Below are 27,185 nucleotides of genomic sequence, written 5' to 3' on the forward strand. Positions count from 1 at the left end.
ACCTGGGCTCCCCCCCCCCCCGCTGCTGCCGGCGGGCAGGCCGGCGGGTGGGGGCCTGGCTCCCCGCGCGTCAGCGGGGAGGGGCTCAGCCGGCGCTCGGCGTCCGCCTCCTCCCCGCCCAGTGCCGGAGCGCCGGGATGGCAACGCCGCCGGCAGCCGCAGGAGCCGGCAAAGCAGGCGCGGAAGCCGCGGCCGCCAGCCCCAGAGCGCGGCGGTGCTGAGCAGGTAAGCGGCGCCGAGGCGGGCGGGCGGGCATCGGCCGGCGGGCGCCTTGGGCCCGGCGTGCCAGGCGCGTTCCGGCCCCGGGCTCGGCTTTTCCAGGCTGCACGCCCTCCCCCCGATCCTGGTCTGCGGGTGCCCAAGGCCCCGATGCCCGCGCTTCCCTCGTTCCCCCTCCCCCGCAAGCCCCTCTCCCCCTCTCCCCAGTGCCCCTCGCTGTGCCCCCCTTGCTTGCGCCCCCCCCTTCGTTCCCCTGGCCAGGTCGCCTTCCCTTTCCCTCTCCGCAGCGGCCCCGGTTTCCGCGGCCCCCTCCGTCGGAGGACCATCCCTGCCCTGCCCTGCCTCCCCCCACCCCCTTTCTCCTTCACCCGACCCTCCCTGGGTGCCGCGCCAGCCCTTCCGCAGGGCTCCCGCGAGCCCCTTCCCCAGCTCTGGCTGGCTCCAGCTGTAATGTTATGAACGGGGCATGAATCACACCCTGGCAGATGACATCACTCCCTCCTCCCTCCCTCGTTGGCAAGCCTTCCCCGGACTGAAATCAGCTCCTTGCCCTTCCAGCAGGCTGGCCAGGCATTTTTGGCGTGGGGGGGCTCCAGCGGCATCGGTTCCTCGGCCTGTCTGGAGAGCAAGCTCGGGTCGATGAAGCGCTTCCTGGGGGCCTGGGTCGGATAGCACAAAGGCAGCAGCGGGCGGAAGGGCCTGCCAGCCAGCCGGAGCAGGTCCATCTGCAGGTAAGCTTGTTCTGGGTGCCGGTGGATCTCTGCCCTCTGCAGGAGCTGCGCTAGCTGGGAAGGCTGGCGGCCTGAGCGCATGGAACAGAGACCAGCTTCGTCAGGGATACGTGCGCGCCAGACCTCCCTTCCATTTGGGGTGGGTTAAGACTGGCTGGTGTCTCTTCCTCGAAGAGGCAGCTGTTGGCCTGCAAGGAACGGACAGGAGAAGTTTTCTGCAGGATCCTTGACCTGAAAGCCCTCCTCTGCTCCATCTTCGGAAGAGCAGGATTGTTTTGGAAGGACAGATGGCTGGCTTTGCACACTGCAGTAAGAGGCTGTGGTAGAAACCATGCGCCGTGATTTATCCGTGGCTTCTGAGATGTCACCTCAGCCAATGCACAGTGCAAACCAGGGCTTTCCCATCATCAGTTGACATAGTGCTGCTGGATGGGATCCCAGGTAACGTGGTTTGTGAATTATGGTTTCTGGTCTGGCATTATGCAACAGTCCAGTTACTATAGTTTCCATTACTACAACAAACGGCTTTGCAGAAGGTGGGAATCCAGCTGGCTTTGACCTGTTTAGAAACCAGCTTTCTCTGTTGCTAAGAGTTTGAGCTAGGTCTCCCCTGGGTTTAGGCTTGGAGCCTATACTTAAGGTCAACTGGCTGCTGCTGGGGAACGACAGGAGTTCAAATGGGTTTACACGTGTTCAACTCAAAGTGGTTGGCTAGTTGTGTTTGATGGTTGAGTTAAGAAGCTCTCATGAAGTAAAGCGTGACTTAGGGTGGTGCCAAAACCCACAATATTTGCTTCATATATTATTTTTTGGGATGTTTTGTTTTGAACCAAGCTAATTGTGGCCTATTCCATAGTCAACCTATAAGTGCTTTCTTTCTTAACTCTGCCACTTGAGTCTCCAGAAATGGGGTGGCACAGAACTGAAGTAATAAAAACTGTGAATGAATGAATAATCTGCTTTTTTCCAATCAGTCTTGGCTCAATTCTATCCATGTGCCCTATTTGGGGGGGGGGGGGGGATGTCCATTAGGAGAAGTCCTTTGGTTCCAGCTTATCTCAAGGAGAATCTGGTGGTCCTCCTTGGTGGCCATTCATTGTACATCTCTTTATTGTATTGAGTTGGTGGTCTAGCAGAACTTCCAGAGCTATTGGCACCATTCTCAGTGGGAAAGACGGGTCAAATATCCTGTTTTGGATGCTGGAATTTTCAGCTGTGGATATGCAGCCCATTTTTCCATATCTGCACCTTAAAATACTTGCTGGGCTTTGACAAGGTGAACTATTTCTCCTCTACCCACTCCAGATATAGCTTACCATCATTCTTCATTCCTTCAGGATTACGGGGAAGGAACATGGCCAGATCTTGGATGGATGGATGGGTAGGTAGGTAGGTAGGTAGGTACTGTAGATGGCTGGATGGATGGCTGGGTGGCTGGCTGGATAGATAGGGTCATGCTTCTTCCCAAAGATTGCAAAGGAATGATGCACATGTATGTATGGATAGATGATTGATTGATTGATTGATTGATTGATTGATTGATTGATTGGCAGGCAGGCAGGCAGGCAGGCAGGCAGACTCCAAGGAGCAATCCATAGGCTTAACCTGAACATGAACGAGCCAATCAGCTCTCCTCATTTATGTGTGTGCATGGATGCTGGCTGAGGCTGATGCTTGAAATTAAATTTGCTTGGAAGATATGTAAAGATCAAGTCTCCAAATGGCCACCTCCCTGTGGGTTTCTTGGCAACAGCATGGAAAATGGTTTCTTTCTGGCTGTTTTTTTCATCTTCCTGGTCTAGCTTTCAGTCCTGGGGATTTCCCAATGGTTTCTCATTGCAGGAGTCACCACGCTTAGCTGAAAAGCGACAGAAAGGAGAAGCTTTCAACTGCCTTTGCAAGCACATACAAGTATGATTAAAAATTACTCTATGGTTACAAAAAGAGCTCTCCTTTTTCTATTCTCAATGGTTTGCTAATCATCAAAACCATAAATCAAAAGTTCATTTTTTTTCTGTTTTCGTGCAAAAAGTCTTTAAGGGGTTTCCGGTCAGCAATAAATGTAGATGTTGTCTTTTCTCTGATCAAGGAAGTCAATTTAGCCATCTCTGCAAATTCCATCACCTTCACCAACCGTTCCTCCCTGGTGGGTAGTGCCAAATCGTTCCACTTTTGAGCATATAATAATCTCGCTGCAGTTATTATGTATAAAAACAAAGCTCCATGACTTTTTTCCAACTGCTTGTTCATCAGTCCCAAATGAAAGACCTCTGGTCTCAATTCCATATTAATCTTTAAAATCCTCTGAATCAGTGTATGTATTTGTATCCAAAATTTTCTGGCTTTTTTACATGTCTTCTTGTTGTTCAATCGTTAAGTCGTGTCCGACTCTTCGTGACCCCATGAACCATATTACGCCAGGCCTTCCTGTCCTTCACTGCCTCCCTGAGTTTGCTCAGTTTCATGCTCATTTACATGTCTACCAAACGTGATAAAATGTCCCTTCATGTTGTTCACATTTCCAGCATATATTCAAAGTACCTTTGTACGTTCTAGACAGTTTCTCTGGTGTCATACACCAACGGTACATCATTTTATAAAAATTCCCGGTAAGACTAGAGCATAATGTCAATTTCAAGCCTTCCAACCGCATATTTTCCCATTGTTCCATAACCAATTTTTTTAGTCCATTTTATCATACATTCTTTCACTTGTTCTTCTTCTGTCTCAAATTTCAACAAGAGTTTATACATTTTAGCAATTACATGTTCATCGTTTGTACAGAGCTCTGTTTCAAACTCAGTCTTACATTGTTCAAAACCAAAACATCTTTTGTCTACATTGAAGCTTTTTGATGATTGTATGTAAGAAAATCATTGGCAAGTATGTCTGTCTGTATTCAGACCTTCTCTTGATTTTATTTTACTCGATAGCATCCATCTTTCTATTTCTTTTCATCTTTTCTTCTTTTTCTTTCTCTTTTTTCCTTTCTTTCCTTTGTATTAGTTTTTGCTAGTTTTTATCTTCTTTTTAAAACGTTTAATAAAATTTATTAAAAAAGGAGTGGCCACGCTTAGCTTTTGGAGAGTAGCCATGGCTGGTTAGGTGCACCTGCTAAGAATACGTGAGAGTAAAAGTGGAAGATAGTTCTCCTCTTGTCTAGCTTACATCTAACCCATCATTCCTCCTGCAACAGCCAGCAGGTCCTAATGACTGGGCTGATTTAGAAAAGCTAAGCAGAGTTAGACCTGGTTAGTTCTTGGATGGGAGATCATCAGGAGATTCAAGGTCTATAGGATTGATGGAGGAGTTGAAAAAAAAAATCCCAAAAGAAGGTGATAGTAAATTAATTCCAGAAAACTACATGGAGAGGGACATGAAGTTACCAGGCGTTCAGCTTGACTCAGAGAAACGTTTGCCTTATTTCAGCTTTTACCTTAAAGTTACACCCATTGAACACACCCATGGAGCCTCTTTTCCTTACAACAACTCTGGATGGTGAATTAGGCTAGTGTTGAATTACAGTTCCCATCATCAGTGGATCATGTTGGGTGGCACAATGGGGTTTGTAATCCAAGGATACTGGGTTGGAGAAAAATAAGTTAGGGCAGAATTCTGGGAGTTGAAGTCCACACATCTTAAAGTTGCCAAGGTTGAGAAACACTGAGTTAGACAGATAGAGCTCCTTCAGTGAGCTTCATGGTTAAATAGGGATTTGGACTCGACAGTCCTTAACACTACAGGTAGTCCCCAGGTTAAGAATGCCTGGTTTACAGACGACCCATAATTAAGAACAGAGCCTATTGTAGCAAAATTTGAGTTAAAGACACAATGATTCAAGTTAAATTCGCAATGGTTCAAGTTCATTACACAATACTACTTATATAGTATTATACAATAATACTGATCCAGCTTACATACAAATTCAACTTAAGGACGGACCTTGGGAAAGAACTTGTTCTTAAACCGGGGGCTACCTGTACTTCCAAACTGGCTTCTCTTCCATGCTGAATGTCATTCTTATATCTGATATCATGTCTTCATGTGGTTAGAAGCCAGAATTCCTGGGATTTATCATTATCCATGTCTGCCACAAAAGCAGAAAAGCTAACCAGTACTTAAAAGCTAACCAAAACATTCAAACTAGTTTTTTGACTTTGTCATTCTGGAAGAGCCAGGAGTTATAAACAAAGGATATAATCCTGCTTTGCACTTCTGACTTGTGAAGTGTGTCCTTGGTTTGGATAACACACTCGGCTTGCTTTTGGGGGGGAGTTTTTCTTTGATGCTTCCAGAGAAAAGTGTCATAAAGGCATTATTCTTTAAAAAAAAAAAAGTAATATTGTACAATCTGGGGAGGGGTGTGATTAAAAATAAATATGGACAGTATTGAGAGTAATTTATTTTGGCTTTGCTAGCCATGAATGAAAGATCTCCAGTCGTTCATATAAATGCCTGGCTAGTTTCTTGCATTGCTTGCCAACAAATGCTGCGATCCTAGCAAAAGCATGTTAGGCAGAAGTCTTGAGAAACTGACCAGAATTCCTTGTCTGCTCCATTTCTAGAATGTTTTCCTAGTCAATTCCCAAAGAAGTAGTCTGAGAATCTTTGGGCATGTTTTTGTAGGCTGAATGAGATGAAGTGAGCTGTTATCTAGGAATCGCTTTGTGATCATAAATGCCACAAACCTCTTTGTTATTTTTCCCTGGTCAAGTGTACTGGGAACAGAATTTACTTTTTCATTCCTGAATTCTTAAAATTGCAGTGATGGGATCTGCCTGTAATGTCCTTGCGGTAATAAGCAGGCTTGCTTGTTAGCTCCTGATTTTAAGGTTTATCTCTATAATCTGTAGGCCTTCTGTCTTTCCACCCACATGGACAGTAGGTTTTGCAAACCAGTCTTCTCCGATAGCTTCTTATAAGCCTGTTCCGGTGTCCATCTGATCCCTCAATCTCCGCCTTGCTGTATTCTTGAGCAGACCAGTTTTCAATTGTTTTCTGCCTCTGCCCCAAAACATTAAGGGCCTTTTTATCCATCTTCTGAAAAAATTGACAAGAGGTGATGTTTGAACTCCTTGGACATCAGGGAGATCAAAAGAGAAAGGGGATCCATTTCCATCCTCCGCTCCCCCCAACCAGCCTCCCATCCATCCTCTGGCAATTGCTGGGGCTTGGAAAGGCACTTTCCACCATCAAATGACTGCTGAATCATGAACAGGAAATGAACATGGCTACCTACAGGACTACATATATAAAAATTACAATATGCTAGGTTTGTGCCAGGAAAGGGAATCTGCTGCTCTTTCCCAAAGCTGTTGTTGGGCATTGTTTAGAAAGGTACTTTTTTTGTTTTTAATTTGGTGCCTTCAAATCAGTCTTGGCTCTTGACGGCTGCCTGGACAAGTCCCTGCAGTTTTCTTGGCAAGGTTTTTCAGAAGTGGGTTGCCCTTGCCTCCTTCCTAGGGCTGAGAGAGAAGGACTGGCCCAAGGTCACCAGCTGGCTTCGTGCCTAAGGTGGGACTAGAACTCGGGGTCTCCCGGTTTCTAGCCTGGTGCCTTAATCTCTACACCAGTGTTTCTCAACCTTGGCCACTTTAAGGTGGGTGGACTTCAACTCCCAGAATTCCTCAGCCAGCCATGCTGGCTGGGGAATTCTGGGAGTTGAAGTCCACCCACCTTAAAGTGGCCAAGGTTGAGAAACACTGCTCTACACCAAAGTGACCCTCAATAATAATACTAAAGTCCCTGCAGTTTTCTTGGCAAGATTTTTCAGAAGTGGGTTGCCATTGCCTCCTTCCTAGGGCTGAGAGAGAGGAGCTGGCCCAAGGTCACCCAGCTGGCTTTGTACCTAACATGGGACTCGAACTCACCATCTCCGGGTTTCTAGCCTGATGTCTTAACCATGACCCTCAACTCGCTCCCTAGAAAGGAACCTACTAGCCCGGAAAAAACAGGCAAAAGACGTTATGACCATCCTAGCTGTCAAGAAGAAGTCTCACCAGATGGTCTTCTGCTAGATGGGGTTCAGTGGCTAGCCCCACCCTCCCAATTGCAAGTAGGCCTCTGAATCCCCAATGGAGGCTGTCCCTTGGTCATCCTTCCTGCCTCCTGATCTCAGATCCTTTTAAAGGGAGGTGCTTGATGTTTATGGGAGGGGATTCTCTGTGTGCAAAATGAAGCTTTGCCACTTCCAAGTCGGCCAACGTTTAGTACATTCCGTCTTTCTCATTCCCTACCTAAGAATGGGTGGTCTTTTGCTGGGCGTTCTGAAAGGGGGCACCAGGTTGGGGGTGACGCTATAAATCATAGCTCAGCTGAGAAGTGAACAGGAGTTTGAGAAAAGAAACTTTATTCAAACCCAGGCCGCATTTTTGAGGTCAGAAGAAGGCAGTGGTGGAGGGTGAAGCTCTTAGATCAGTGATGGCGAACCTTTTGGGCTCAGCCTGTCAAAATTCAGAAAATGCCTAACTTGACTCTGTTGGCGTGTCATCCCCTCTCCCCAAACAAAAGAGAAATAATTCTTTACATATTCATTTATTTAAAAAAAAAATGCAGTCCAGTCCTGTGTGGTGCTATGTATTATATAAAGAAATGTCAGATAATTACAAACATGAAACTTGAGTAAAACAAACTCAGTTTCTTTGTTAACTCAAACAGGGAGAGTAGTTCTTGTCGGGTGTTGGTGAACACTGGTGTGTCACCCAAAACGTCGTGGCATGTCACTTTTGACACGCATGTCATAGGTTCACCATCACTGTCTTAGTTGGATCACTGACTCTGTTATAAAGTGGCTTGGTTTACACTAAGCCCCAAATGAACAAACCAGGCTTAGCAGAAACTACGGCTTTACTCAGTTATAAACTGGTTTATTCGCCAGCAATTATGAGAATGCTCGATTGAAGTTTCATGCTGAGCAGAGACCTGAAAACCCACTTATAGCTCAGTCTAATCAGTGAATCCAACCGTTGCAATTTATACATCATGGTGGGTAGGTGAGGATTTGGGGTGAACCCAGGTAGCAGCAGTTTTTCTCACAAACTACAGTTTAGTGCAATGCATGAAGTGAGTTGGTATGTTTGGAATGCATCCATGTGTGGTCCAAATGCTGTAGATTGGAGCAAGGATTGACCGGAATTGAGTTTAGCTCCACTTAAGGTGCCCAGGTGTACTTAGGACAAGATGTCAGAGATCTTCTGGAGATCTCCAGTTGAAGTTCCTTGCCTTGTGCAACCGAGCAAACATCTCCAACCTTGTGAAGAGGGGGTTGATGAAATGATTCATGTTTTAAGAGGGAGAGAAGAGGACTTTAAAGAAGCTGATCCCCCGGAGAACAAAAAGGACTTTTGTCTGGCACAAAAGATGCCGTTAAGTCAAAGGCAGCATTAAGAGGGTTTGGGGTGCTCCAAATATGGGTGAATGAGGTTTCCATCCTACCTTTCACTCCCTTCTCCTGGATGTCAAGTATCACCAGGCGCCCTGCTCTTTCCCAGTTTTAGCACTTCTGTTGCAAAAGTGCTTCTCAGCCCCCGTACTGGGGCTCCCATTGGCCCTTGCCAGTGCCACGATGTTTTCCTCTGCTCTCTGTAGCAGAAATTCAAATTACTTTAGGTAAGCAGTCTATAGGTTGAGAAAGGAACTGCAGGTTTCTGCACTTTCAGTCTGAATTTCCTTTGGTTTGGATGATGGTTTCTTCCATGCCACAAGAGCTATTCACTGCCTTGTCTTTGCACCGGGAATAAAGAGTGAATATTTGCTATGGGCTATCTTCAGGGGAGAGAAACAGCCAGAATCAACCTGTGCAGGTAAAGTGATGCTTCAGAATTTTCCTGGGGACTCTGCATTTGGCCCGCAATATCACTGAGGAGGAAAATTAAATGTATTTAATTTAAACCAGTGCTTTTCAAACTTGGCAACTTTAAGATGAGTAGATTTCAACTTCCAGAATTCCCCAGCCAGCATGAATTCTGGGAGTTAAAGTCCACCCATCGTCAAGTTGTCAAGGTTGGAAAACACTGGTTTAAACATCCTGATTTTCTACAAAGTGGTCCAAGCAGTTTATAGGAAGCTATTTCGTGCACCATATTAAGCCGTAGTGCCAATCAATCAATATTTTATGATGGTCACAGACCAGAATTACTAAGCAATAATGTAATTTGGTCAGTTTTAGTTTTGCATGTTCTGTGCAAATGATTTGTGGCTTAGTTTATTGTGGGAATTCAATGAATTATGGTTTATTGAATAAGCCATGGATAAACAAATTATGACTTAATGTGATGGGTGAATTTAATTTTCTAAAAACGAAAGAAAAAGATGCAGGGTTTTTTTCCCTTGGCACGTAAGGTGTTGATGGTATCCACTGTGGGTATTAAAGAAGACACAACCACTGAGTTACCATGTATTATTGATTGATTGATTGATTGATTGATTGATTGATTGATTGATTATGGGCCATCAAGTTGTTTTCAACTCCTACTGACCACATAAGATAGATTTTATCCCTGCTGATCTGTCCCTCACCTGGCCTCCAGACCTTCCAATGGTGCCCCCATTGCCACTGTAACTGAGTCCATCTGCCATGCCTTGGTTGTCCTCTTCTTCTCTTTCCTTCCACCTTTCCCAGCATCAGAGCCTTCTCCAGAGAGCTGGGCCTTGGCATAATGTGTCCGAAGCGGGATAATTTGAGCCTGGCCATTTCCGCCTCGAGTGAGAACTCTTGAGTTGATTTGTTCAATGATCCATCAGTTTATTTTCTTGGCTGTCCACGGTATTCTTAGGTATAGTGTAACCATGCGTCATACTAACCATCAATCATGGTTTATAAATCACAATGGCTGGTTTTCCCATTACACTTGCTTGGTGCAATAGGTGAACCTCTCCGCCTTTTTTTTCATCTTAGCCTACCTCACAGGGATGATGCGATGATCAAATAGTGTGGGGAATCCGTAATCTTCTTGGGATTCCCTAGAGGAGCGACAGAATAGAACGCTAAGAACTGAATAAAATGCAATTGAAAAGTGAGGGTGTCCTTAATGCTGGTAAAAGACGCTCGCTGTGCCAAGCTGCGAAACAGCTACCGCAGGGAACTGCGGGGAGCCCATTTTCTTGCCTCTGATCCCATCCTGCTCGCCCTGCTCTGTGTGCAAGAGACTAGATTTAACGGAAACCCTTCCCATAAATGTGTGGACTTCTAGCACTTCTGCTGGAATTTGGAAATGACCGAAACTGGTTTTATGCAAACCATCTTCACCCATCTGAATGGCATTCACCCAGATCCATCGCCGGTGCCCTTCCAGGAAATCCTTTCTGTCAAGGGATTACTTAATCTTTTCCAAAGGATTCTGTGTTTGCTCTCCTTCCTGAATGTGCAATTATGCCATCTCATTACACGGATGACTAATTGCTGCAGTAAGGTGACTAATGAATAAATCGATTGATGATGAGAGAGGACTTGCTTCTGTGTCAATGCTGGGACAGCATTGCCCTCTCAAATGTCTTTGGGTTGGCCTCGGTATATTGGATGACCCGATCACTGTGGTTTATAAACCATGTTTTAGGATGTCTCATCAGGGAGCTGGAACCTTGGTCTTCCAGGGGACAAATCCATGTTAAAAATAAGCCACAGCAAGAAAGACTTAATACATTGTCTATCCTGCTTCTTCAAAGTCCAGGTTTTCACATCCATAAAATGCCACGGAGAAAACCATTGCTTGCATAATTCTGATCTTTCTAGATAGAGACCTATCATGGCGTCTGAATCTCTTTTTCGTGACTACTTTACCCAATGCAAGTCTGTGGCTTCTTTTTTGACCCCTGGTTCCTTTCCTGTGGATCGCGCTCCGTTAGCATGAGTAAAACATGCAAGGGCAGATTCAGCCGTTGCTATCGGACGCTCGGCACCGCTCTGTGCATTTCCCTGGTTCTTAATGAGACGAATGGGGCAGATTACGCAAAGGTATGTGCATAATTTATAAAGAGAACAGAATCCTGCTTTTCTAAGCGCAGGATCTGGATCACGGTTGTTGTGTACAGCATTGCCTGTGTTTGGCGCTAAAAGTGTGCCTTTCGTACCCTCGGGCCAACTGCAACGTGACTTTCGCTGCATTCGCATAATTACACGTGTGATTGTTTTTTAAGAAAGTAAAGATGGCTTTCAGTTGAGTTGGGCTGTTGGTAATTGCGTCTGCTCAGTTTTATCAGCAGCATTAAGAAAACAGTTTGCCGAGCCCTTTCTTCCACAGGTGGCTTTTTTTTTTTTTTGGTTTTGATTTCCCGATCTAGCCCACCAGCCCTGGAATTTCCTTGTGGTCTCCCATCCCAGCAGATTCAATTCTGCTTAGGTCCCAAGCTCAGACGTTGCCACTTGCTAACATATGTGTATAAATGAGGAACCAAAATAAAAAGATAAACAGCAGAGTCAAGTAAGCTGGTGCAGAAGGAAACATCCTGGTGAGACGAGAAGCTTGCCTGTCAATTCTCTGCTAAATGGGTGTTTTGAGACTGCTGCATACCTGGGAAACATTTTGTGACCCTGCTTTCAGATGCTCTCAACCCCACCCCCATTGTCAGCCCTTCAAGGTAGACCAAACTAGGGAACCAAAGTTATGAATGCTAATACTACTTTTATTATATTTTATTATAAGTTACAGTAGCAGGATCTTGCAAGTCTGAACGCACTTCCCCCCTCCCCACCTTTATCTTCATGAGAATTAGGGAGGGTCCTGTCTGAGACGCTTTCTCAGGTTACAGTTCTGGCCCAGACTCAAGTTTCTTTTATCTGTCCATTGCCTTGGTGATGGCTCTTCCTCCTGTTCCTCAGGGTTATTCCTCCTGACCATTACACCCATATGCCCAACCTCTTCAAGAGGGTTTGAGGTGGGATTTCACCTCCCTGCATTTTCTTTCCCCCCAGCTCCTCTTTCTCCAGGACCGTCCTTCATTGCCTGAGACAAAATGGGAATCCCAAGATTCCTAGTCACATCCGTGCAAGTGGGGAAAAAGATTGTAAACCAGGAATGGGTAGAATATGCTCTTTGGCCCTGTGCAGGTCTGACGTTCTGCTCCTGGCTGATTCCCAGTAAGAGTCTGGATCAAAATAGCTGGAGCTTAAGCCTTGCGGGGATCTGTGAAAATCATGCATGTGGAAGGTGTCTCAAAGAGCATCTAGTCTAGCCCCCGATATATGTAAAGATGTCATTCCCTGCTTTCGTACGGTCCCTATAAGCTGGCCTTCAGTTCTTCAGCCTCTGTGTCAGATGTGATAGTAATCCTTTTTACAGTCCCGACCCACTTTTTACAACTCAACAGAACAATTAAAACAATTAAACCACGTCTATTTCGAGCGAAAGGCAATGCAAACATAAAAGCCGTAGCTAGGTTGTTAAGGCAGTCCAAGTATGTCTGGTTTTGCAGGCAGCCTAACAAAATTGAGCCATATTTAAGGAAAGGCAGTCATATAAGTCTGATAAGGTCTCTTTTCAAGGTTTGACATCAGGACTCAGAACAAGGACAAAGAAATATCAGAGCCTTTCAACTTCCCGGGATGCTCCGTGGCAGACCTCAAAGTGACAAACCCAACTAGAAAAGCTGGGTTTTAACAGCATCATCACCCAGGCATTGTGGCACTTACAGGCATCAAAAGGTTCTGAGTGGTTCTTTTTTTACATTAACGTTGGACGAGAAGTCAAATCATCTTATGTCTGTCATATTGTTGTCCTCGACTGCAGTCAGTACTGATAGAAGGTTTACTTTTCTCTTTCCTCTTCAATACGTTAAGCCTTCTAAATAATACAATGTTCATAGTTTTAATCGTATTACATAAATATTGCTGCGTTGAAATAAAAAATCTTTTACAAAAATTATATTTAAATTTTTTAAAAAATATTTGCCCTTGAGAACAGTTGTTGGGAGGGCATTGATGTTTACTAATCTTTTTACTCTTTGGAGTTGGGGGCTAGTGATTTGGTTCTCAGGAAGCCTTTGAAAAGGGGCTTGACTAGTGTAGTCCTAGTTGGGGGCCGGCTGATCAAAATCAACTGGAACTGAGTCCTAGTTCTTGGAGAGGATCAAAACTCTCAAGGAAGATTTTTGTTTATGATTGATTGATAATATTTATTATATATGTAGATCTATAGAAACCTATAGGTCTATCTAGATAGATACAGGTAATCCTCATTTAGCGACTGCCTTGTACAGCAACCATTCGCAGTTACGATGGTGATGAAAAAGTAACTTTGCGACCAATCCTCGCATTTATGACCTTCTCAGGTCTGTAAAGCCAAGGAAAGCTGAATTAAGATCTTAAGCACAGTCATGGTTTCACTTAGCAACCGCTTCACTTAACAACTGAATTGCTGGTCCCAGTTGTGGTTGCTAAACAAAGACTACCTGTAGATAGATAATATTTATTATATATGTTTATACGTTTATAAGTAAACTATATATAAACTAAACCATCCACATAGCCATAAGATAAGTGAATCAGGTATGAGGATGTCAGTCATGTGCACCAGTAAGTTGTTTGCGCACCTTCACAGCAGCTATACGGAACTTCACTACGTCATGGGTAATAACACTTTTCTTGTCTGGTAAGAGGTCATTGACATGGAGTTCCTCAGGATAATTTGGTGCATGTAGCAAGAGAAGATGAGAAGATGTGTCTTCTTTGATCATTGTAGGAGGACCAATGTAGCCGCATGTGCAGAATAGATTCAACTGAACCATCGCTACAAGGACAGGTTCAGCTAATCCTGGGGCTTTTATCAAATCCCCCATATAAAAGTGCTGAGGGTAGATTATTATATCTGGCTCTGAAGAAGCAGCTTTGGTGGGCTGGAGGGATGAGTGAGTTGATGTACTTGGCTGGTTTCCACCTACCTTGTGACTCTGCATCCAAAGGTGACATTTTAATTATTTTTGTATTTCCTGTATGTGATGCGTTGTTCTTTTGCTTTCTAATTTGTTTTCTCTTTACTTGGTTTCACGATGCATTTTTCAATGTTTGTGTATTTGTTTGGGTTTCTTTGTGCTTAGACTGCTAATAAATCGAACAGGTTAGGCAGAGATTGGAAAGGGAGGGAGGGAGGCTTGGTAGGGAGACAGGTAGATAAGGAGGGAGGGAGGGAGGGAGGTTAATGGGGAGAGATGGGTTGATGGGCAGGTAGGTTGAATAGCAGGTGGGTTGAATAGCAGATAGGTAAGCGGGTAAGTTAATAGGGAGGGAGGTTAATGGGGAGAGATGAGTTGGTGGGCAGGTAGGTTGCTTAGCAGATAGGTAGGCAGGTAGGTTGATAGGGAGGGAGGTAAATAGGGAGAGATGGGTTGGTGGGCAGGTAGGTTGAATAGCAGGTGGGTTGAATAGCAGGTGGGTTGCTTAGCAGATAGGCAGGCTGGTAGGTTGATAGGTAGATGGATAGGCAGCTAAGCAAGTTGAGCAGATAGGCAGGTTTGGTAGATAGGGAGGTAAGGTGAGTAGGTAAGACAGGCAGGTAATTAGATAGGGCAATAGCAGTTTGTCCACTTCGATAATACTGCAGTAGTACAGTTATCCAGTATAGTGTTTTATTGTGCTAACATAATGGGCTTAACAACAAACCTATCTATACCCAGGCAACTTAGCTTAAAGACATAATTGCACTGCTAAGAATTTCACAGCTAATTTAACTTGGATGGGAGAGTAAGTTCTTTCAGCATGTTTACTTCTCCACTTTCAGGGCATCTATAATGCAGATTGTTCCATAAAGAATATCTGGGGGAGAAAAAAAAGCTAAGGAATAGGCTGTTCCTTGGGGGTAGAACTTGCAGTTTTGGGGGGACATCAACTCCAGTCGAGGTTGGCCAACACATTTTTTGATTATGGGGTTTGTAAACCAGAGAGATGTATGTAGCCCTGTAAAAATAGGAAGATTTCTCCTTTCAGTTCCAGAACATATATAAATAAAGAAACATACAAGATTATTTTTAATATTTAATAATGGTTCTTTAAAAAAAGAAAAGGAAATATGTCTTATGTGGTTTGAGCCCTGTCCCAAAATGAGAAGATGAATCAGATTTCCTCAGTGTAATCCACTCCAAATGTGTTTGGATTGTAACTCCCAGATTTTCTACCCAACATAGCGAACATTGCAATTCTTCTCCAGGTTGCTAAATTGGAGAGCCTTTAAGAGCAATTAAGGAGTCTTCTTCAGCACAGAACGTTCTCTTGAAACATGTAGGCCTGTTCCTCTTTTGGCCCATAAACACCAAGAAATTGTGCCTCTGACTTTTAACACAAGCTTCCAAAAACTCTGTCTTCCAAATCCGTTGGACTTCAATCTCAGAATTCTTTAGCTGTGCTGGCTTGAGATTCTGAGAGCTGAAATCCAACCCATATGGAGGTTAGGAAAGAGTTACTTTGAAGAAGGATTGTCAATCTCTTAATGTTCTTTCATTGAGAGGTGAGACTCCCAATGTTCTACTTTTAATCTGCTAGTTTGTTCACCTTTTCTGGCAGCATGACTCCTCCTTAGCTTAACTCCAGGTGTTCTGGACCTTTCAACATCCCTCTTATGGAAAAGAGAAACCGGATCAGTAGCTTGTTTATTTCACCGATGATGTGTCCTCAGGACGCATTGCATAAGAGATCATTCTTTTGAGCAGGTCTCGTTCCTGCAGTCCTCCTCTCTGCTTGATGGATCCCCCATAGACCCATCTCCTCATATCTCCTTCAGATGTGGACATCAGATTGTGAAAGAAGGGGGAAATTCAACTAGCAAATGGGACCTTCTTTAGAGGTGATCTGGAGACATGAAGATGTGCGATAGAAGAATCATCTTGCTTACTCGGCAGCATAGCTCCACTCTTTACAGAGTTGTCCAGATGGAGGGGTCAAAAAAGTCAAGATAGCAACCCTAACCATGCAATTGAAGCCTTTTCTCTCTTTTTACATGTGCTGTGATGCATATAAAAAAGGGGTGATGCTTCAATTCCATAGTTGTGGCCACCCTCTTGAGTTTTTTAAATTCCCCCCTCCCTTGCAGACACCCCTGAAAAGGCAGGAAAAATAGGAACACCAGCCACAGAAACTTGGAGACAGAAGGGTGGCTGAGAACCCCCCCAGGTTTTAATCCTATTTATTAAAAAATGCATTTTTTCAAAGAAATGACTTTGCAACCAAGACAATGCAGGGAAATTGAGCAAATGAATGCTGCATGTTACCTGCATCTTTGACTTCTCCATCCATTCTCTGCTCCACCAGGCAGTAGCGTTACCGGCAAGGAAGATTATTAATTAAATACAACACCTTAGAATTTGCTGCTAGAAATGTCAGCCAGGTCCACAATCCACAGTGAAAACTGGGATCTATTCTAAGGCGAGAAGGTAGAATGATGGCGACCCAATGGATCTTGCAAGCATCACAAATACCAGTTGAACTTCCCAGACATCCAAACGGTGAAGTCAAACACTGAAAGGGAGGGAGATGTTTTGTTTTGGTTGATTGGGTTTTTTTGCTGCAAAGTTTACTTCTTCATTAGCCAAGGGGGACAGGTCCTTTCTTTAAAAACAGCTCCTTCTGCAATTTTGAGCAGCAAGGTCATTATCTTGGGGGCAGGGTGACCCTCATGGCAGCTATTTCTGACATTAGAGAGGAGAACCGTTTAACTCTATCAGATTCACTTCTAAGGACAATTGCATGAAACAACCTTTGGACTGGGCAGTTTCCCCTTATCTACAGGGAAGGAATGCTCCTGAGCACGCCAACCTATTTTTCCTGTTTCACACTGCACTTTGGATGGTTGTAGGTTTGCATGGTTGCTGTGCTGTTCCCACTTGTCAGAAGGTCTCTGGGCCTTGCTACATGACAGGACCGTATTTCAGTTTATCCTTGTCCCACACCTGTATTTGCATGGTGTGTTTCTCTTGCGTTTTGTCACTCTTTGCAACCTTGTTCATCCAGGTGTGTTCTCCACTGTTGCTCACAGCAAGGGTTTTTTTTCCTCTCCCACCTTCTGTAACGTGCCTCTTGTTCTTCCATTGTGCAGCCTCGTGGGTGTGTTGTACACACTCCCAGTGGGAGTCTGGTGTGAGATAATTACAGCCTTCCTTGATTGCAAAACGTTCCTTTATACAGGTCACCTTGTGGCTTTGTTCAAGATGCTTGTATTTCCTTTCCTGCTCCAATCCAGATCATTAGAAATTTCCTCCTTTGGTCACAGTGGGAAGCAACCCCCCCCAAGCTGAAACAGGGGACATGTTTGGAACTGAATGCAAACAAGCCACTTTTTCCATTTGATGGGCAGTTTTTGACTGTGAAGTATGAAGTGTAGGAATGAACGTAGCCAAGATCAGCGGAACAAGCTTATATCTGGGCTAAAACAACCTTGCAACCTTGATTTTGTCCTTGTTCTAAGGTGGCTCTGCTTGTCTTCTCTTCCCTGCCATTAATCACTCTTTGAGATGAACGGAAATCAGGAAGAGACTGCAACTCTGGGTTGGAGGAGCTGTTTGCATGATAACAAAATTTATATTGTGCAGTTAGGTTGGATGGTGGGAGTTGTAAAAAGTTTTTTAAAAAAGAAAACTTCGGAGACCTTTTGTCCAAATCCTGGGAGAAATGGGGGAAAATGCAGCCAGCTATGGCTTGATTTAGCCAGCTTTGTGGAATGTACCAATAATCACTGAGTTTAAGCATGACGCTAAGCCATAAACCATGGTTTATGAACCACAGTGATTGGGGTCTCACGACACACTAAACCCAAACCAAGCCATGCACATGAGGACTCGTTTGTTTGTTTATGAACTTTATAAGCCACCACAATCTGTCCCAACTCCAGGCAGCTTACAAAATGCAACGATAAAATATGTACCCTACAGGAATCATCAGACATCTGGGAAAAAACAATCATTTAAAACAGAACATCAGACAAGGGGACCATCATCCACCCTAACCCTTGGCCTGGGTCTTAAGAGTTTGTTTAAATAGGGCCCGAGTGAGGGCCGGGCGAATCTCAGAGGGAATGATGGTCCAGAAGGCAGGTGCCATGACAGAGAAGACACACTTTCTGACTCCCACCAGTGACTTAGAACAATGCAGGGACTTTCAGTTGCAATGTTGCAATCAGCAAGGGGCGCATCACATCATGATTTGAAAGTTATAGCTGCTGTGAATCCAGGCTTCTCACAAAGCCATTCTCAAGCTGGCATTTTCTAGATCAGTGTTTTTCAGACTTGGCCGCTTTAAGATGTGTGGACTTCAACTCCCAGAATTCCCCAACCAGCAGGCTGGCTGGGGGAATTCTGGGAGTTGAAGTCCACACATCTTAAAGCGGCCAAGTCTGAAAAACGCTCCAATAGAAGAGAATATCTGTAGCTCAGGGCTGATCTGTGAAGTCCTTGGTGCTCTCTAAGCTTGGCTGTTGGCTTGCAGATGTTTCATTACCCAGCTAGGTAACATCATCAGTGCCAAACCCCATGCTCAGTAGCATGTGAATTCTAGTCCTGCCTTAAGTACAAAGCCAGCTGGGTGACCTTGGCCAGTCAACTCTCTCTCAGACCTAGGAAGGAGGCAATGGCAAACCACTTCTGAAATCTTGCCAAGGAAACTGACTTGAAAGCACCAAAAAAAAACAGAACATTAAAGGTTAGAGGACCATCATTGCCAAGAAAGGACATTCTACACACAGGGCACTTGTATCAAGAATGTGCACTCTCAGACCACCATATAGCAAATTCCTGGTTCACGAAGCATCCTCAAGAAGGCTTCCTCTCTACAACAATCAGGAGATACACTGGGGATAATAGTCACTCATGTTCTTGTCACCTCATGTTTGGGCTACTGTAGTTCACTGTACATAGGGCTGTCCTTGAAGATCCTCCAGAACATAAGAATTGCCCCACTGGATCAGCGCTATGTCCATCTAGATAGCTTTCCATCTTGCATGGTGGCTCAGCAGATCTAGGAAGCCTACAGAAAAGGAGATCAAGACAGCCTCCTTTTGCATTGATATACCCATGCCCATAGTATGTAGAGGTAGGGTACCCCTGGGCCTGTAGGCTGCACCCAGTCTTTAAGACTGGTAGTCATTGACAAAGTGCTCCATCAGGTGGCCAAATCCCCAGTTGTATATGACTTTGTGTGTTATTGCACATACCTTGACCTTTGCTCAAGAGCTATCTGGGAGGCAAGGTGGCGCCTTGGGTAATGCTTCACCTGCTGAAAACACACAGCCTGTCCCATGCAATTTTTAAAAACAAATAAGAGAGCCTTTGGCTTGGAGAAATGCTAAATCTACATTCATATCTGATGTTCCACAGATCACAAAGTGTGTGAGATGGTAATCAGAGGTTGGAAGAGAGGATAGTTGGAACAGTTAAATTTGCCCCACCTAGATGCAATTCTAATCTGGTGAGGATTAATTTCTTTTTAGGATTAGATGTCCAGGGGACACTTGACTTCAGTTCTGTATTGTTGATGGAAAAGTACTCACTCAGGAGTGCTTTGTTCCTTAATCTTCCCTTCTTTTTTCCTTAAGATTTATGTGTTTTCTCTGCTAGCACCTTAAGGCTAACTTTCTTTGTTTCCGAGTTTGGTGTGCGAAGCAGTTTCTGCTACCAAGCCTTTCTTGGACTCTTGGTAGCATTTACACACTCCAATAAATCGTGGGCTGCTGAATGCATCCTCCAAACTTTTCCAGCCTGGTAGTTCTTGAAAGGCATAGAAATGCAGGTTCTGGGATTCCAGCCTGAAGCGGAGTTGCAGGAGATCAGCAGGTTGAGGGAGATCAGCATTTAGAAAAGGCAACGAGATTCCACGCCAAAGGCAGGATTCTGGATGGAAGGTGGTGTTGAGGAAAGACAGAAGACAAAGGAGGAGAAATAATTTAGTTTATCACCACGGTGCCCAGTCTTTTAAGCTGGCAGGATCGTAATTGTTGGGTAGAGACAATGCCTCTTCTCATGTGTGCACACTCAGATGTACCTCACGCTAGCAGTATTAGGTTCTTCCTACTGGAATTGTGTTGGGTCCCCTGCTTCATCCTTGCTGTTTGCTTATGGAAGTGAGGCTGGCTTATCTGTAGTTTGTGTTTGCCCTGGAAACCTGGAGTGTAATGTTGCAAAGCCGGACTCTGCACCAACTGGCTGCCGTTAAGAAGTTGGACACCTGGGATGATTAGCTTGCGAAGACAAACTGTATTTTTCATGTGTGCTTGTTTGGCCTTCTGAATGAACAGCATGAAACAAAAGGGATCTCTGATTGTAAGGGAATCTGAATAAGACTCTGTATTCAGAGTCAGTGCAAAAACACAGATTCTCACTGAAAATGCTGTGAAATGTCCTGCGGTAGAACAAATGTATCTTATGGTGGAATGAACGCATCATGTTCTTTGCCCCAAACGACTGAACCGAAAGAGAAATTTGATTTGGGCATTGCGTCAGACCCTTCTTTTTTGTGTCAAATCCACAACTTAAAGCTTTATTTATAATATTTAAAAAGTTCTAAAGAAATAAAAAGTTAGAAAATATGCTGGATTTGCACCACACGCTAATGGGGGTTACATTGGTCTGTCAGTAGCTGTATTTTATTTACTTTTCTTTTTTCACTTCCCCAAACGATTATTGTAGTCAGTTTAACCACAGTAGATTGCTAGGCTGGGTGGGCTGAAAATCTCAACTTTTTCTTTTAGTTATGGAATAATTGTGTTTTTCTTTATACAGTACAAAGTTGGGCACAACGTCTTTTTAACCTTGAATTGTAAGAGAAAGGCTATATTGCACTACCAAAATTACAGTTTACCTGTCAAATTTCAGCAGGGTGATCCAGGGCGTGTGTGTGTGTGTGTGTGTGTGTGTGTGTTTATTTGTGTGTGCATGTGTCAGAAAAATTAGTGCCACCTCCATTACAAACCTGGTTTTATGAGCTCAAATGGTTGGGCTTGCAGAATGTGTTAAGCCCAAATCAAGCAAACCATTATTGTGACTTAATACAACATACAGTACAACTCCAGAAATCTGCTTCATCCTTGGGTTCAACAGAACTGGACAGCCAGATGCCTCCTTGGAAGTTTGGGGTTTCCACCATCCCTGGTCATTCCCTCAGCTGGATTCAGCCATTGGGATATGAAGCCCAAAACATCTGGACTACATTGTCCATAGATTAGAAGACAAATCTCCTTTAATGAAACCAGTGGTAACTCCTCCTTCAAAGGTTCTTCACATCATCTTCATCTACAGGTTTATTCATTCCCCCATTTTGCCCAAGGTCATTCCATGTAGCATTTGAAGAGGGATCAGACAACCACCTTACTCCGATAGATAGATAGATAGATAGATAGATAGATAGATAGATAGATAGATAGATAGATGGATGGATGGATGGATGGATGGATGGATGGATGGATGGATGGATGGATGGATGGGCAGACACATACACGTGCATTCTTACCTTGATATAGATACAGATATATAACATACACACACATACCAACTTGTGTAATGTATAGATTTTCTGTGATCTTGAACCACTAGTTTACAAATTTACAGGAGATTTTTTTGCTCCAGGACAAAGATTTAACTAGGGTTGTTGTCCAAATTGTCCCTCCATTAAATGGCTACTTGATGATGGACTTGCTTTGTATTTGTATCTTATGGCTCCAATATTGCTTTTCCGCAGAATCTGAGAAAGTTGGTCCTCCCTTCCCAACTGAAAAGATGGTTGCGTTACGGCAGTTTGGACTTCTTCTCTGGAAGAATTACATCTTGCAGGTGAGTTGATTTGGAGCCATGGAGAATCGACAGAAAGGAGGTCCGTGGAAACGAACGAGTAGAAGTTAAACCTAGCTGTAAGCCAGTCTTCTTTAACTTCCTCCAGATAGGTTGGACTTCAGTTCCAGTGATCCCCAGCTTGAGGATTAGGGAAGTTGAAGTGCAACACATCTGAAGAAGACATCATAATCAAGATATCTGCTTAAAACATGCCTTCCTTTCTGGCTCTCATGCCACACAAGACATTGTTTTAACTATGGATTGTTAAACGAACAATTGGGTTTGCTCAATGCACTAGCCATAAGCCATAGTTTCCAAACCATAGTGCTAGTTTCACTCAACCTGCTAAACCCAACAAGCCCATATTATGGCAGAACAATCTGAGGGCTGCGTGTGACCCCAGGAAACTTGGGTTTGTCTCTCAGAGGCCTCTAAGAACCATTCTTACATTGCAATGTTTGATGTGACAGAGGGTGAAAATTATTGTCAGCTTAATTATGCTGATTTTGATGAAATGCTTTTTCTTGGCCCTACCCACAACTTTTGAGAAGGATGGCCTCTCTCTCTCTTTCTCAAACCCCTGACTTAGCTCAAGATAGAAATCTGGTCTTCTTAACTTTTTTTTGATGATGAGTTGCATCTCCCTTCATCAGATGCATAGAGTGGCTGGACTGATCTAGGATTTAAATTGGGGGGAGGTGGGAGGAAATGTTTAAATTGGGGGGAGGTGGGGGAACAGAGGGTGGTCATGCTGATACAGGTTACATGTGAAACTGATTACAAGTACCTTATCAATGAACAATTGTCATGTGTGAAAACCCCATTGTGTTTGCATCCGCATAACCAACCTGTCTTCCCCACCCATTTCCCCCCATGTCACTCAAATTTATCTCCTACGTCAAGTCTAGCCATTTCACACATCAGATGATGGGAACTGCAGCTCAAGAAAGCTGGTGCCCCTTAATGACATTTGTAATTTGCAGATCCGACTCCTGATTTTTTTGTCATCATGGACAAATAGGGTTCTCTTCCTACAGTATCCAAAATTCAGGTTTCTCTTTACGCCAAGTCCTAGTATTTCAGTTTTATAGGTTCTCTTAAATAGAACAGGTCTTCAGTAGTATGAGTATAATTCATTGTATTTGATAACCTTATTTTATTATTTCTATTTTGCTTACTGCTGTTCCCGGTATTTAGATTCTGTCTAGACTGTGATTTGGAGTTGTTGTTTTTAAAAAAACAAGAGAATATGCTGAGTTCTTTACAATTAAATAATGAAATATTGAAAAAGTACAGGCTTGTAAATTCCCAGTTTGTTCACTTTGCTTTTTTAATCCCCTTTTTGCCCTCCTTCTTTTGTTTTTTCTCCTTGTTTTTTCTTAGAATGCTTAATGAAAACATATTAAACATAAACTAGACAGGATACAAAGCTTACTGCAGTTGATCAATGGCTAGTAAATGGCTACTCAAAGTGTGGAGAAAGAGGGTATTGTTAACTTGGCCTCTTACAGACTATGGCAGCAATAAACTGAACCTTCAACAAATGTTGCAGAGTCAGATTCCCGGCCACTGCCAGCCAACCATGTCCACCCCCACATGCAATTCTCCATTCCAGCGTCTCATGCTTCATCTCAGCCTCTCAGCCCACTCAAACATTTTTGCGTGAGATGGCTGTGTTTTATAGAATGAAATGATCTTGAAAAAGGATGGCTTGTACTTCAGCAGATCTTGGAAGTTCCCCAAGTCTGCTGATATCCATCCTGGATTGTGTTGCTTTAGCTACATAAGGTTGGCGCTCATCACGTATACACATCAACCTGTGTTTGTGCAGCCAATATGTGCTTTGGGAATTACAGTTCTAACCATGAAACTGCCTTATAACTGAGTCACTCTGTATCTCTTGATCGTTTTCAACGACTGTTGCCTTCGTTCTGTAGATCTCCAACAGAGATGGTTTCTAAGGTTTGCTGCCTACAGTTGTTATTGTTGTGATTTTAACTGGAGGTGGCCAGGATGAAAACTGAAGACATCTGCGTGGAAAACACGTGCCCTACTTGCTCTTTTCCTTAGTGAATGTTGCATACTGTACATGAAACCAGAAAAGTGGTCACTGCAGTGCTGTTGTTCAGATCCTGGGACCCTGGAAATTCCAGTCCTCATTCAGTCACGACCCACTCCAAGCTCCAGGAGAAATGTTCAGTCTTCCAGCCAAACCTACTTCTCAAAGTCCTAATGACATCACTTTGTTTATTTTCAAAGCACACCAGAATCCTTATATTGTAGATTGATATGTGCTGTACTCTGATTAGTCTAGGGCCCATCCACAAACCATATAGCATTTACAAAGAAGATGGATTCACAGCTCTCCAAGGGTTGTGATCCAGATACCTTGGTAGTTTTGACAGCAGTTACTACAAAAAAGCATGATCTGCTCCAACGCTCTTCCCACAATCCCTCAATGGCAAATTGGGTTGTGAACACAAAGAGAATGTGGCATGTCTGTAAGATGAATGAGGCATTATATGCTGCTTTCTGAACAAACCAACCGAGAAGGGTCTCAAAGTATGTGTTTGTTTGGAAATATGGTCAATGACCAGCAAAGGGGTCTCAAAATTGCCTTAGTAGATGACGAGCCTTTCCCAACCTGTTTGCTCCAGATGTTGATCAGAATTAGAGATGTTCCAAGATACCTAGAAGCCATCAGGTTGAATAAATGAGATTAGAGATTCCCAGATCCAAAAGAGAAGTAGAATGAAGAATAGCTTAGAATTCATATTCATTATTCCAACCTTTTGTGTTTTAAGATTCAGTCAGCCAAAAGGAGGCTTTCTTATAGAAACAGAATGCTACATGGCATCAGTCTTGGGCCCTAGTATCAGGGAATAAATATATGAGGACATGAATTCACACCTGCACCCAGAATGGATTGCAACTCCTGATTCATGCTGGTAGCTGTTGCCGTCCCTTGGTACCCTCTTGCCCCAGTCCACTGAAGTCTAGGGACCTTGTTTTCTGGAACAGCGGTGTCAATAAATAATCAAGAAATGAATGCTTTTTGCAATGCCCCTGGTAGGCTCTCCCAAAAAAAGGATGCACCTCCAGACTGGTCCTGTACGCTCTCCATCTTTGGAGCGTGCCAAGCTAATTGTTAACCCCTTGCCATTTTGCTCCTCTTCAACTGTAAACACCCAGTTGTAACTCCACCAAATTCCTAACTTGCACCCTTTCTGTTTCCTTCTTGCAGAAGCGGAAGATTTTGGTCACACTCATTGAGATTTGTCTCCCCTTGTTGTTTGCGGCCATCCTGATTGGCCTTCGCCACCGTGTCCATTCAGTCAATCACCCCAATGCCACCTTATACCACAGCAAGCAGGTGGATAGACTGCCCAAATTCTTCCATCTCTGGCATCCGGGCGTCCTCTGGGAACTGGCGTACATTCCCTCCAACAACACAGCCGTGCAAAGGATCGCCGAGGCGGTGGAGAAGGCCTTGGAGATCAATATCAAAGGTCTGCAACCCGGCAGGGTAGTTTGCATCCCAACGTTTCCTTCGGTTTAGGGAGTCAGTCTCCTGTGACAGTAAGGCTTTGTTTTCAGCTGACTATGAGTTATGCAATGCTAGAAATACTGCAGGAAATCAGCATGACTATTGCAACACTCTGGAATGCGTACAAATAATTGAAAACAAGGTGAAGAAAATGGAGGGTAAATACCATCCGCTTCTTAGAATATTAGAACTCAAGATCACCCAGTAAAATCATTCTGATCTTCCTCCCTCCCTCCTGATTTATAAAGATCATTTTTAAAACCAACCCTGCCCATCCTAAAGTAACTCAGGCCAGGCAGAACGAGGCCAAGAGGAAATGCCTGCTAGAGGGAAACAAACCACAATACTACCTATCTCAGAAAAAGAAGTCCGTCAGCCAAATTCACAATGCTATAAGCATGGGGCCACGGTGGAAAAGGCTGTGCCTCAGGTGCCTTCTAACCTACCTTTCTGACATGGTAGGAGGTCAACCAGGACCTCCTATGATGATTGGAAAATACAGGCAAGTTTTAATGAGTGGGTACAGTTCTGCATATATCTAGATTTAGATCTTTCTCACTAATGGCTGTGCTAGACTGGACAATTCTGAGAAACCATAGCTCAGGGGCCACCCGGACAGAAGAAGGCTGACTTATGGCTTTGCAGGCCAAAGCCTACATCTTGATTTTTCCCAGGAAACAACTGAGAAAGGGTGAAATGTGCCACTGTAAGATAGGATGATGGCCACTAACTTAAGTGGCAAAAGGGGGCATTATTACAGACTAGCTTATTCCTGAACCTCCACATTCATAGGCAGTCTATCAGTGCATATTGGCTCCTAGTGGGCAAACAAGAATACACCTTGGCTCCTAGTGGGCAATGTTCCCTTCATTGCCTTGTCTTCTGGGCTCCCAGAAGATGAGTGGTTTGGTGGATCCTTGGTTGGGATCCAACCAAGTCTGCATTCTTCATTCTCTGATTGGGTTGGCAAGTCCCATTACTGTAACACTGTTAGCTTAAATATGGATTAGTGAATAAACTACAATTAGCTGGGTTTGCCATAATGCTGATCTTTACACCATGACTTGTAGGTCATTGTTTACTAAAACCACTTATGGTTTTGTGCCACCAAGAATCTGGTTTCTCTGGGAAAACATTGACCTCTTAGGGCTTTTGTGGCACAGTACCTCTTGGCACCAGATTCAGCCTCTATGCCCAATTGACCATATTCCTGCCACAGATGGGCATTTCATTTTGATGACATTATAACATTCCAGATGAATCCACAAGACCCAGGGACTTATTTGAAGCCCTCTTAGCTGAGTGTTTGGCCATTTTGGTGGAAAAAGATATTCACAGCTCTCCATGTCACTCTGTGCAGCATTAAACCTGCTCTTGATTCCAACTCCAGAGAAACATTTTGAGAAAAACTTATGGCTGCAAAGAATGATAGAAGGCCATTCCTACACATCTACAAATTACATGAAATTCTAGGCCAGGGTCTTAAGATACAGCCATCAGGGGCAGCCTTCAAGCTCTTTTCCCTCACAAGAAAGTGTCAGGCTGGGTTATTTAGGGGCCCACTCACAGTTTAATTTGTATATTAATTCCGTAGTCAAGGATCTGTGCAATCTGCTCTCCACCATTTCAGCTGGTTGATAAGCGACTTCAGTCCAGTTCTGTGCCAAAGTTGTGATTGTTCTATCTCCTAAGTTGGTCTTAGGAGAACCTTGAGGATCCCATGTCAATATTACTCTGGTAACCACCTTCATATTAATGATGAGAAAACTAAGATCATAATATTTACTAAGAGATCATGCAACTGTCAAAGTCAGGACAATAACCTCAAACAAGTACAGTGGTACCTCGGGTTACGAACGCCTCTGTTAACGAACTTTTTGGGTTACAACCAGCTCCGGCCGCAAAAATTTACCTCAGTTTGCGAACTCCGCCTCGGGGTATGAACAGGATAT

The 27,185-nt window shown here is 43.9% G+C and overlaps 1 protein-coding gene across 2 annotated transcripts in view; it reads left to right on the forward strand.

The window, feature by feature from the left end:
- The first annotated feature begins 89 nt into the window (after positions 1-89).
- The window catches only part of ABCA3 (ATP binding cassette subfamily A member 3), a 65,242-nt gene continuing 38,146 nt past the window's right edge, over positions 90-27,185 (forward strand). Inside the window, exons 1-4 of one of the 2 annotated variants that reach the window (XM_088148172.1) lie at positions 90-225; positions 778-950; positions 21,595-21,686; positions 24,931-25,195. In XM_088148172.1, the coding sequence (XP_088004298.1) occupies positions 21,633-21,686; positions 24,931-25,195 (319 nt within the window). In that variant the 5' untranslated portion in view covers positions 90-225; positions 778-950; positions 21,595-21,632. The remainder of the gene's footprint in view (positions 226-777; positions 951-21,594; positions 21,687-24,930; positions 25,196-27,185) is intronic. The other variant, XM_088148173.1, reaches the window with a different exon arrangement.

This window comes from Python bivittatus, unplaced genomic scaffold (genome assembly GCF_059951505.1).
Source record: "Python bivittatus isolate LINGU-HERP-01145 unplaced genomic scaffold, Pbiv_v1 ctg000560_np1212, whole genome shotgun sequence".
Classification (NCBI taxonomy): domain Eukaryota; kingdom Metazoa; phylum Chordata; class Lepidosauria; order Squamata; family Pythonidae; genus Python; species Python bivittatus.